The sequence below is a fragment of the Hydra vulgaris genome, chromosome 11 (genome assembly GCF_038396675.1).
Source record: "Hydra vulgaris chromosome 11, alternate assembly HydraT2T_AEP".
Lineage (NCBI taxonomy): Eukaryota > Metazoa > Cnidaria > Hydrozoa > Anthoathecata > Hydridae > Hydra > Hydra vulgaris.
The window spans coordinates 28,952,814-28,965,713 of NC_088930.1; the positions used below are offsets into that span (position 1 = coordinate 28,952,814).

Sequence of the window (12,900 nt, forward strand, 5' to 3'; positions counted from 1 at the left end):
TTAATTACGCATTAAAAAATCACTTCATTCTTTGTTTTAACATTTGTACTTTGTTTTTTAATATGTTTAAAGATAAACATTTACCTTAAAAAATACATAATTATACAAGTAAAAAAAGCAATAGCTTTTAATACTTGTTATATAAATTCATTAGAAGTGTTTTGTTACTTCATTAAAAAGTGTTTCGATAATATAAAAGCATTTAAGATCAAACTTATTTATTTGTAACGGCTTTCTAAAACATTTGTCTTTCTTTTTTCAACGAAATTTTGTTTATCTTTTCAAATGTATTAACTTTAATTATTCTTATATTAAAATTCTTTAAAAAGACTTTCGCTGTCGTAGAATGTCATTGTTTATAAAAACAAAACAATTTTTTATTTTTAATAACGTTTATTATAAAAAATGTACACTTAAACAACTTTTATATTATAAATTAAAAAAATATATACAACTGCCAATTATACTTAAAAAAAAAAACCATTATTAGTAAATTGTTACTTTATTTAAAAGCGTTTCGCTAATGTAAAAACATTTGTTCAAAGTTTTTATGTAATTTATTTTACTTAAGGTATAATTTAGAATATTTTTCATTCAGCGCGTTTTTAAAATGTTTTTTGAAATAGCTGCGGTCAAATCGTCAAAACAAAATGTAGTTTGCCTGGTCATATAAAGACGTGTAATCGCACGTCTTCCAGTGAAAGACTGCATGTATGTATGTATGTATATATATGTATATATATATGTATGTCTTCAGGGCTCAAATTAATTCAAAAAAATCTAATCGCGAACATTTTTTTTTTTTTTACAGTACTTTTCTGTATAATTAAAGCGTTTCCCAAATTCCAAACAGATTTTGGAATGAATTTTTTTGTGTGCAAAAGTTGGCATTTTTACGTGCAAGTAATTAACAACAATAGTATTTTAACAACATTAACTTTTTTTAACAACATTAACTTTTGGGTTGGTAGGTTAAAAGCGTAGATACTTTTAGGGAGGTAAAGGGTACTCAAAAAAGCATATGGCAAAATGCAGCAGGGGGGCGGGGAATTGTAAAAATAAAGCGTATGTACTTTATGGACAACCCCTAAAGGCTTTTAACTTATAGTAGAACTTGTACAGTTTATGAGTGACATTAGCTTAAAAAGAAATGATATTTTAACTGTGGTCAAAAACTGTTTGAAGTTTTGAAAACGGTCTCGAAAAAGATGTCTAACAGTTAAAATACTGAGTGCCTTCCTGCCACCAGCTGTAATCCCTACCATATCAATCGTCTTTGTTTTTCCTGCGAAAGTCTTTGGGGCGAAGCTACCATCAGCAAATGGATAGTATGTGAAAACTGTTCTAACTGGTCAATTAAAATTGAATTTTTGGGCAAGAAGTGTGAATAACTTTTATCAGTTTTAATTTTTGTAGCTTGATGTTTTAAAACAATGTTTTTTGAATACAACAGCTTTTTCATTGTAGTTTTTTAAAAATTATCAAATCTGTACAGTACAGCTAGGGTTGCCTCCTCGAAATGAATGAGTATTCATTTGGAGATAGCGCCATAGCTGTACTGTGCAGATTTGAAAATTTACAGAATAATATTTAATAAAAACTAACTGCGATACCATTTAATGGTGAAGAATAATGGTGTGTTTATAATAATGGAAGGTTATAAAATAATAATTTTCAGTGAATAAAATTAAGGGGTTATTACTGAACAATTTAATTAATTACTGAACAATGTTTCAGTTGTATTTTTAAATGGCAGTTGAATTACGAATAAGTGAGATTAACAATGGTTATCTGACAAAAACAGGCAGTGACAGTGAAGGTTTTTTTTTTTAATTGTTACAAAAAAATAATGGAAGACAGGATCTAATAAATAGATAATGCACACTCAGTACCAACACAATGTTACACCCTTACATTCAAATAAAAGTAATTTTAAAAATCTTTTTACTTAACTCTAAGCTAGAGGTCTGCGCGTGTTTCTAATTGAAAACTTTGCTTTTTTAAATTTAAAAATTAACAATATTTTTATAATAAATATACTTGTTGCTTAATATGGTTCAATTCAGTTTAGGTTCCAATTTAATTATTTAAAAAAATTAATTTGGAATTCAAAAAGCAAGCGGAGTTATTCAACTTTAAGTACAATTTTGTTCGGAATTAGGGAAATCTACGGTATGCTTAAATTGTTTTTTTAGAAAAAAATTTCTTTGAACAGAAGTAAAATAATTTATTAATTTTAATTCACATTTTTTATAGTTTAATTTTTAAATTTTTCCATTATTATTATTTTTTTTTCAATTTCAAATTTCAATCGCAAAATTATTTGAATAAGAGAATTATAGAAGACTAAAATTCTTTTGTTCAAATTTTCCTAAAAACAACTTGCATTACAGAATTTTACAACTTACATATTTAAAGAAAATATTTGATCTTGATATCGTTTTAAATTAAATATAAAAAAATGGTATCACGTTTTTTATATTCTATTCAAGATCACTTGTTAAAATAATTTTTAGTTAAAAGCTTGTATTATGTGTTAACAACATAAGATATAACATAGAAACATTTATATAGCTAATTTTTGCGAGTCTTTGGGTATATTAAGTAAATTTAATAGTTGAGTAACTGTAAGTTACTGTTGTAATTAACTGGTTGCTTTGATATAGTTTAAAGGTAAGTTTACTGTGATGTACTTTATCCACTCAATAAATCAAACTAAATATAACTTTAAAATAATATTGGGTTCCACGCAGAAATTTAAAGTAACTTAAATTCAAAAGCATTTAATGTTGAATCAAATTTCCGCCCAAGAGAGTAAAGATCATTCAATTTAAAAGATAAATTTCTATCATCTATTCAAAAGATAAATTTAGCGTGATGTACTTTATGACCCCTAATAAAAAATTTAGACAAAACTTTTAAGACAAAACATTACTTTTAAGAATAACTAATAAAAATGTTAAAAAGGAAAAAAAAAACATTATATATATATATATATATATATATATATATATATATATAAAAAAACTTTAAAAAAATTTTTTATAATTTTACACTGTTTCATCAATAAAGACTCATCAGAAATGAATGATCAAATTAATAAAACTTCAATTTATACCAAAAATTAAATTACAGGAAGTCACAAATATCTTAGCTACTGTAAACTTTTACACATTTGTGGAATTTGCTGACACTATTATATAAAGAATTCTTTAGAAATGATTACTTATGCTTTTTTAAAAAAATATTTTGTAAAAAGGGCAATTTAATGTAAATATTATTTGAACTCATTTATTTTTGTAGTTTTTTAGGAGAAACTTATTTTCGTGCCTAAATTTAGAAATTAAACTGATTTTTTGTTTAATAAACATTCTTGATTTGTTTAATTATCTTGTTTAATAAACATTCTTGGCATGTGTAATTATTTCAAATTTTTCTTAATTGTATTTTAACATTCCGTGTAAATATGGAAACTAATAATTTTACTTACTCGTTGAAAAATATACCTATATTAGATGGAAAAAAAATTGAATCAAGCTCTAATATTTTGGTTTTTGCTGGGAAAAAAAATAACATTTATCAACTTGCAACAGAAAACTATGAACAAATTTTACACGACAATATTACTAGTTTTTATGAGAAAGCCCCTAAAAATTTGGAAAACGCAATGAGTTTAGAAGCGCAAAGTATTGCTAAAAAAATAAATCTTGGTAACAGAATCAAATCAACTGCCTCTGCCCAAGCCTTTGTAACACTAAAAGACCAAATTTTCAAAACAAACTTCCTTGAAGGTTATTGGTTTCCTCAAAAAATGAGATTGGTCATGTAAGCAAAATTAAATTGGACAAAATTAATAATATTCTTAGAAATAAATTGAATTTGCAACAGTGGAAAAATACCACTGATGTTATAAATTGGTTCTCCATAATCAAAAATAAAAATGATTGTACATTTATTCAATTTGACATTAATGATTTTTACCCCTCAATAACTGCAGATATTCTAGATAAAACAATTGAATTTACAAAAAGCCACACAGTTATTCCTGATGAAACAATCCTTATAATAAAACATTGCAGAAAAACCTTACTTTATTTTGATAAGGAAACTTGGAAAAAGAAAAGCATACATGACTGCTTTGATGTAACAATGGGCATGATGGAGCCAAAATTTTTGAATTTATTATACTATATATTTTAGGTTTATCAAGTAAAATAATCAATATAAAAGATTTAGGCCTTTATCGCAACGATGGTTTTATAGTACGATAAAATATAAGAAATATAAAAATTAAAAAAAATATTGGCTTTCAAATCGAAATAAACATAAATTTAAAAATTGTGAACTTTCTTGATGTCACATTTAACCTCTCTGAATATTTATATAAACCTTTCAAAGAACCAAACAATGAATTATTGTATATTAATATTAACTCAAATTATCCACCCCAAATTCTAAAACAAATCCCGATTTCAATTTATAACAGGATAAACCAAAACTCCTCTAATGAAAATGTATTCAATTCCTCTAAACGAATATTTGAAGACGCCCTCAAAAAAAGTGGTTTTGAAAATTTTGAACTAAAATTTGACCCTGAAAAAAAGAATACAAAAAAGCGAAAGAGAACTAGAAATGTAATTTGGTTCAACCCCCCATATAACAAAAATGTTTTTGCAAAGATAGGAAATGTGTTTTTAAAATTGGTCAATAAGTATTTCCCGCCCTCTAATAAATTACATTAAATTTGTTAATCGAAATACAATTAAATTTAGCTAAAATTGCACAAAAAATATGGAAAGAATTATAAAAGGTTACAATAATGGTTTGTTAAACAAAAAAGAAATGGTAAATGAAAAAATGACCGAAAATTGTAATTGTAAAAAAAAAACAATTGTCCAATGAGTGGAAGTTGTTTATCAAAAAATGTGGTATATAAATTAATTTCTAAATGTAGACACAAAAATAAGTTTCTCCTAAAAAACAACAAAAACAAATGAGCAAATAATATTTACATTAAAACGCCCTTTTCAAAAAATATTTTTTAAAAAAGCATAAGTAATCATTTCTAAAGAATTCTTTTTATAATAGTGTCAGCAAATTCCACAAATGTGTGAAAATTTACAGTAGTTAAGACATTTGTGACTTCCTGTAATTTAATTTTTGGTATAAATTGAAGTTTTATTAATTTGATCATTCATTTCTGATGAGTTTTTATTGATGAAACACAGTATAAAATGATAAAAATTTTTGTTAAGTGATTTTCTACTAATTTATGTATATATATATATATATTTATGTATATATATATATACATATATATATATATATATATATATATATATATATATATATATATATATATATATATTATATATATATATATATATATATGCTTATTTTTATTATCATAGGAGATGTTTTAATAACAGCAGCAACTGGAGTGATGAGTGATGCAGAAGCTGATCGAGCAGGTTTAGTTCCCACCCATGCATATGCTGTTTTGAATTTAAAAAAAGTTCAAGTAATTTTGCTGTTTTAAATTCTTAATATTTTTAGGAAAATGATCAAAATGCTGTTAACATAATTAAATAAACATATAAATCTAAAATAATATTAGGAAACTTATTAATGCATAGTTTCAATATTATTTTCAATATATTTCTTTTTCAATATATCAATTGTTTTTGTTTGCAATTTTATTTAAATACAATTTTTATAAGAAATTACAATTTTGATATTAAATATTAAATTATCTGTAGTTATTTGCAATTTTTGGTAATAATTGATGTTAATGAATTTAGCTTTTAAAAACCTTTAATACAAAAAATTTTTACAATACAAATATGTTTTTTGTATATATATTTTTGTTATAATTTTTTTTAATGGCCAGTAACTTGTACATAAATTGTATGAATTGTTTAGGGATACACAGCGAGTGTATATACACCAATTGGTTTTTTCTTGGAATATACATACATTGAGTGATGTTTGACTTTTGCGTTTGGAAATAAATAAGAGAGTTTTATTAATAATTTTATTAATATAAGGATAGAGAGTACATTAGTGACTTTAGTGAATATAAGGATTGAGAGTACATTCGTGACTTTTGTGAATATAAGGATAGAGAGTACATTAATGACTTTTGTGAATATAAGGATAGAGAGTACCTTAGTGACTTTTGTGAATATAAGGATAGAGAGTACATTAGTGACTTTTGTGAATATAAGGATAGAGAGTACATTAGTGACTTTTGTGAATATAAGGATAGAGAGTACATTAGTGACTTTAGTGAATATAAGGATAGAGAGTACATTAGTGACTTTTGTAAATTAAAAGAGACTTATAAATATAATGATGGTGTATATGGGTTATAACTTTTTAGTACTTGATACTAAAAAAATAGAATCAATCAAATAAAATCAACCAAAAATTTATTGATTTTTTTTTAGTTTTTAAAAAAGGTCACCTAACATGACCCTTGGTTACACAATGAATATATATTAGTTAATAAAAGAGTCATATTAGTAAAAAGAGAAAATGTATATTAGTAAAACAAAGAAAGGTCCCTGATGTTAGTTATAAAAAAAGTTGTTAATTTTAAAAATCCCTTAAATTTTCGGTTCTTTTGAGACCCAGGTGGATATACTTTTAGAGAAAGTTCTTTTTTCAATATATGGAACCCAACATGTGGTAGGTATGATGATGGTGATGATGATGATTATGATAATGATGATGATGATGATGATGTGTTGAATTTAAAAATATATATTTTTTTTTAGGGTAAAAAATTATGTTTGCTGAAGAACCCTTGGAGTCATTTAAGATGGAAAGTAATGTATTTTACATATTTGAAAGCATTTTCAACAAAATTGAAAAGAAAAAAAAGAATTTTTTTGTTAATTTATAAAGTATCATTTATTTTTTTGTTTTATTTAATAATAATTATTATTTAATCTTCATTTTTTTTTTTAATTAATCTATTTATATAATTGTTTATGTATATTTTAGAAATTGCTTGTTATTCAGATTTAAATTATTATTATTTATATTTTTTATTTATATCATATTTATATTTAAATTATTATTATTTATAGTTTTTTTTTATTGATAAAGGTTTAATACCTGCTCTTTTGATTTTCAGGGAAATTATTCTGACAGCGATACAGTGAATTGGACACTATCACTTGAGAGTGCTTTAGGATACAATAGAGAAAAAGCAGCTCAAAATGATAATGGTAAATGTTGTCACTTATTTCATAACTTTAATAATGTTCAGAATAATGAGCGATAAATGTTTTGTCACTTATTTCATAACTTTAATAATGTTTAGAATAATGAGCAATAAATGTTTTGTCTTTTATTTCATAAGTTTAATAATGTTAAGAATAATGAGAGATAAATCTTTTGTTGTTTATCTCATAACTTTAGTTTACAATTTCATACATCTTTTTTTTTAGGTGTGTTTTGGATAAATTGGGAATCTGTTTTAAGGTTTTATGATGTAATTTACATGAACTGGAATCCAAAACTTTTTACCTACAAGTATACCCTCCATGCGTAAGATTATTATAAAAATATAATTTTTAAAATTTTGTTAAATAATATTGATTTTAAGTATTACATCCAATTTTTATTAAGTTTTGTAATTTATTATTTTTTTAATATAAATATAAAATTATTTTTTATTAAAGAGGCTGGAATGCAATTGAAGGTCCAATTAAAGATGCATACAATATAGGTTTAAATTTTTTTTTTATAATGAAGTAATTTTTAAGATACTTAAAACATAGGTTTTATAAGGAAACAGTTTTTAAGAATTTAAAAGTCTTAATGATGTTATTTTTTTATTATTAAAAAATTTTGTTATTAAAGTATTCAAATAAAACTTAACAATATTATCAAAGAGTACCATGGATGAGTATTTGACCAGGAACTTTATGCTTCCTTCTTTACCAATTATGTTTATCTGGCCAGAGCCGACATCAAGCCACAAATCTTTTGGTTCTGAGAACTCTAACATTTCAGCACGACTTCTTCATTAGTTGATAAATTTTTTACTAATATTTTTTGATCATGTTGTAAAGAATCTTTTTCTATAAAGTATAAAATTTAATGGTATATCTTTTTCTGAATGGTATAAAGTTTTAGTAAAAAATTGAATTTTTGTTTGATAAATTGCTAAATTTGACAACATTGTTTTTTTCTTTTTAAGTTAAGTTTGTTATTAGTGAGTTTATAACCTATCCTTGCATAAATTTTTTTTAACAGTCAAGAATTTTTCAACTTGGTAAATTACTTTTATTAATTTATAAATTGGCCAATAAATTTTGTGAGTTTTTTTTTTGAAAACTTTTAATTGATTATTATCAAATCTATTCATCACATCATAAGCCTCAAAAAACTTAATTAAAAAAAAAAAAACATACGTTAAAGAACAAGTTGTGCTTTCTGTGGCCAAACATAAAGGAGCTCTAACTCCATGAGATTACATCAACTACTGCAATCATAAATTGACCATCAGAGTTGTTGGCAAAAATTTTATCCCATACAGCTACTTGTGCACAAGAAATAATACCTATTCATTTCAACATACTCCAAAGCAAGTTCAACAAAATAGCTATTAATCAAAAGGCTTCATGTTATTTGTGTAATTTTTATGAAATTGGTTTCTTTTGCGATCAAACTAACCAAATATGGTTCTCAGGCATGGTGCTAAACAACCATTAATATTGGTTGACAATTATGAAAAAATCAATTCTACAGTTGGAAATTGCATCAATTCTGCTAGTAATTGCTTTGGGCCATACATTATTTTTTAATCAAATATACATCTGTAAAAAAAGAAGTTGCTTAAGTGGTCATAGCAATGCTGTATATGCAACATTTTTATTTGGATGGATGAAAGATAAGTAATTGGTTTAGTGGTCTGTGCTTTATGTAATCGCCATTAAATAAGTTCCAGGTAATTAGTTTAATTGCTAGTTTATCAATTAATTAAATGAATCTAATTATATTAATTGAATTACAGACATCCTATTTTAATTGATATTACCTATGATATTACTTAACACATATTTCTTATGTACTTATTTACATTAAAAACAATGTCTTGTTAATTTACTTTATTAGCCTATCAGTCACACATTAGGCAGCCACTAGACCTTAGTGCTATTGCTTCAGTGCAAATTCCTTTAACAGTTTAATGCAGAGACAAAGATCTCTGCTTAAAACTGTTATCAAAAGAATGCGTTAAGCATTTTTTAAATTACCCATTAACTTGCACATACCTTTTTATACCCATTAAAGCACTAATGAAACCATTAAAGCACTAATGAAACCATTAAAGCACTAATGAAACCATTAAAGCACTAATGAAACCATTAAAGCACTAATGAAACCATTAAAGCACTAATGAAACCATTAAAGCACTAATGCTTTTAATTTAATAAAATAAAGTTTTACTAAAATATATTTTGATATAAAAATAAAGATTTTTTTCTTGAATCATTTTTTTAAACTTTTCATGTTATGCATCTTGAAATAAATTCATAAAAGTATAATAAAGAAAAATGTTTGAAAAAAACTTTTTTTTAATTTTATTTAAAGAAGTATATATGAAATGTAGTGAGTTTTAAAATGGTTATATGAAAATTATTATTTTCATATAACCATTTGAAATCAATTTAAAATCACGTATGTACAAACTTTATGATAAGGACATTAGCAAAGATAAGTTGTTTGTAGCAAACCACTTCTTAAACAATTGTTGCTCCAGATCATCTATACATCAGTATATCAGTATAACCAGTATACTTAAGTATATCAGTATACCCAAAAATTAGAAAAACAAGCACAAAAGATACTACTGGTACCAAAAGAGATGAATCCAGTAAATGTTCAAGAAGCTTGTTAAATTGAGGGTTTTTTTCGAGATATTTTTAGAATTCTTTAATATGAAGTGTTCATGAATAGCTGGACTGCTAAAAATCCTGACCAATTATGATCCAGGATCTTGTATTGCCTGTCAATAATAACATTTTTTTTCAAATGCACAATATATACACATAAAGTTTCAAACATGTAATCTGTGGGTTTTGTTCAAATATACAGGGGTTTTGTTCAAATATACAGGTAGACATTTTTCCATGTAAAATGCTTTTTGTGATGATTTTTGTAAGTAGTGATATATTGGAAAGCCTAAAACACTGAATCATAACAAACTCAATCATTTCTTCTGCAATGAATTACATTAGATGGATATAAAATTTTTTTTTTTGTTAAACATGGATTTATATTATTTAATTCTGTAAACAACACAGATATACAGAAATAAGTTTGGATAGTTATTGCTATGTTATATATATATATATATATATATATATATATATATATATATATATATATATATATATATATATATATATATATATATATATATATATAACATAACAATAACTATCCAAACTTGTTTCTGTATATCTGTGTTGTTTACAGAATTAACTATATATAACTATATATAAATATATATATATATATATATATATTTTTTTTTTTTTTTTTTTTTTTAAAACATCTTCTCTTCCAACAAGGCTGTAAGCAGCCACTAATTAAAGTTGGAAGTTACTGTAAGAGAAAATATGAAGATTGTAGAGCAAGATAACGATTGACGGACGATTTAAAAGATTGCAAATTATATGAATCAGGAAAGCAAGATGAAGGAAGCGAATTCCAATAAACTGATGCTCGAGGAAAAAAACTAGACGAATAAGCGTGTTTGGAGCACTTAGGAACAGTCACAGAAAAAGGATGACACTTAATTGAATGACGAGTAACACGAGAATGAATTTTAGTAGATGGCACAAGAGACGCTAGCTCTTTAAAGCAGTGCCCATTATAGTATTTGTAGAAAAGAGAAAGAGAAGCAACATTACGACGATGTGATAATGGTTGAAGGTTGGCTGCAAGAGCAGGTCCAACTATGTTTACAATGCGTTTTTGCACCTTGTCTAAAAGAGAAAGGGCATCATTAGAAGATCCGCCCCAGATATGGCAACAGTATTCCATACAAAGCCGGATTTGAGATTTATAGAGATAGAGAATAGAATCCAGAGTAAGAAAGTGGCAAGCTCGATAAAGAGATGCAACCTTAGCAGATGCTAATTTTGCAACCGATTTGATATATAGTTTCCAAGAAAGATTGGAAGTAAGAGTTAATCCTAGAAGATGAAGAGTAGGTGACTCATCGAGTACATCACCGTTCATAAATATAGGAAGATCTAAATTATTGCGATGACGATTGGCTGAAAAAAATTGAGTTTTATCTGAATTAAAGTTCACCAGCCACTGTGAGCCCCATGCTGTAGCAGAAGTGAGATCCTTTTCAAGCTCAAATGCCCCCTCCAAGCAATCAGAGGGTGTTGGTTTCTTATCACGACAAGAATAAATGGTAGTATCATCAGCAAACAATGCCACCTTAGATGTGAGAATATCTGGAAGATCGTTGATGTAAATTAAAAAGAGTATAGGACCAAGGATAGAACCTTGAGAAACCCCTGAAGTTACAGAATAAGAAGAAGAGTGTTGTCCATCGAGGACAACTTTTATGCTACGATTGGAAAGGAAGGATTCAATGATCCTAAAGATGTTGCCGAATACACCATAAGAAGAAAGTTTATGGAGAAGACCAGCATGCCAAACTTTATCAAACGCTTTTGAAATGTCAAGAGCGATGGCCTTAACCTCTCCACCTTCATCTAATGCACAATAAAACCTGTCAGTTATTACTGTTAGCAAATCAGCTGTAGAACGAGAAGATCGAAATCCATATTGATGGTCAGAAAGTAAGTTATTAGATTCAAGATGAGAAATTAAGTGTTTGTTAATTAAAGATTCAAAAACCTTGCTTATGATAGGAAGAAGACTTAGGGATAACAGATGCGGCTTTCCAGCAGGCTGGAAAACAAGACTCTGATAAGCACTTGTTGAATAGTTTTGAGAGTATAGACGACAGCTCCGGAGAACACTTCTGCAAGACAATAACAGGGATGTTGTCTGGGCCACAAGCTGTAGAAGAGTCTAGGCAGGAAATCACTTTAGATACAGATGCTGGAGTGATATGAATGTTAAGCAATGGATCAACCTGTTTGTTGGCAATATCAGGTAGAACGCAATTAGTGGAATCAAGACATGATATTGATGAAAAGTTTTTAGCAAACAGTTCGGCTTTGTCTTTAGGTGAGGTGACAAAGTCTGAACCATACAAGAGAGGTGGAATTATAGATTTGCCCTTATTATTGATATTATTAAAGATTCTCCAAAAGTCACAAGAGCCTAATTTTTGAGATGAGATACGAGATTTCATGACCTGAGAATAGCGGGTTTTGGCGTTAGACAAAACCTTTTTACAGTTGTTTCTAGCAGTAATAAACAGACGTCTGTTTTCTGGAGAATTGTTTTGCTGATAAATATGGAAGTAACGGTTTCGATTGGCAATCGCAGCAGCACAGTGTGTGGAAAACCATGGAGGAGAGTGAGGCTTGACCTGGAATCGTCAAGAGGGAATAAAAGATTCCATGCCAGCCTGAATCCACGAAGTTATGTAAGAAGCACATTTGTCGACAGGAAGTTGAAAGATTTCTACCCAAGGGCCATCACGAAGAAAATCACGGAAAGAATCCAAGTCAGCTTTACTGTAGTTGTAAGAGGTTCGATAATAGGGGTATTCAGGTGATGAAGAAGAATGAGATATTAGTTTTAAAGAGATCAAACTGTGATCAGAAGCACCTCAGGGTGAATGTGGAGAAACTGAGCACTGACTAGGATCAGAAACAAGACATAAGTCGAGTAGAGAAGGTTAATGATTAGGGTTGTCAGGAAAGCGAGTTGGAAAGTTGACTATTT

The 12,900-nt window shown here is 26.8% G+C and overlaps 1 protein-coding gene across 2 annotated transcripts in view; it reads left to right on the top strand.

Annotated features, from left to right (window-relative positions):
* Positions 1 to 12,900, top strand: part of LOC100215853 (calpain-7) — a 76,712-nt gene that overhangs the window by 31,921 nt on the left and 31,891 nt on the right. For both annotated transcript variants that reach the window (XM_065810696.1, XM_065810697.1), the window contains 5 exons: positions 5,412 to 5,521; positions 6,780 to 6,830; positions 7,142 to 7,235; positions 7,458 to 7,557; positions 7,692 to 7,738. In XM_065810696.1, coding sequence (XP_065666768.1) covers positions 5,412 to 5,521; positions 6,780 to 6,830; positions 7,142 to 7,235; positions 7,458 to 7,557; positions 7,692 to 7,738 — 402 coding nt within the window. The remainder of the gene's footprint in view (positions 1 to 5,411; positions 5,522 to 6,779; positions 6,831 to 7,141; positions 7,236 to 7,457; positions 7,558 to 7,691; positions 7,739 to 12,900) is intronic.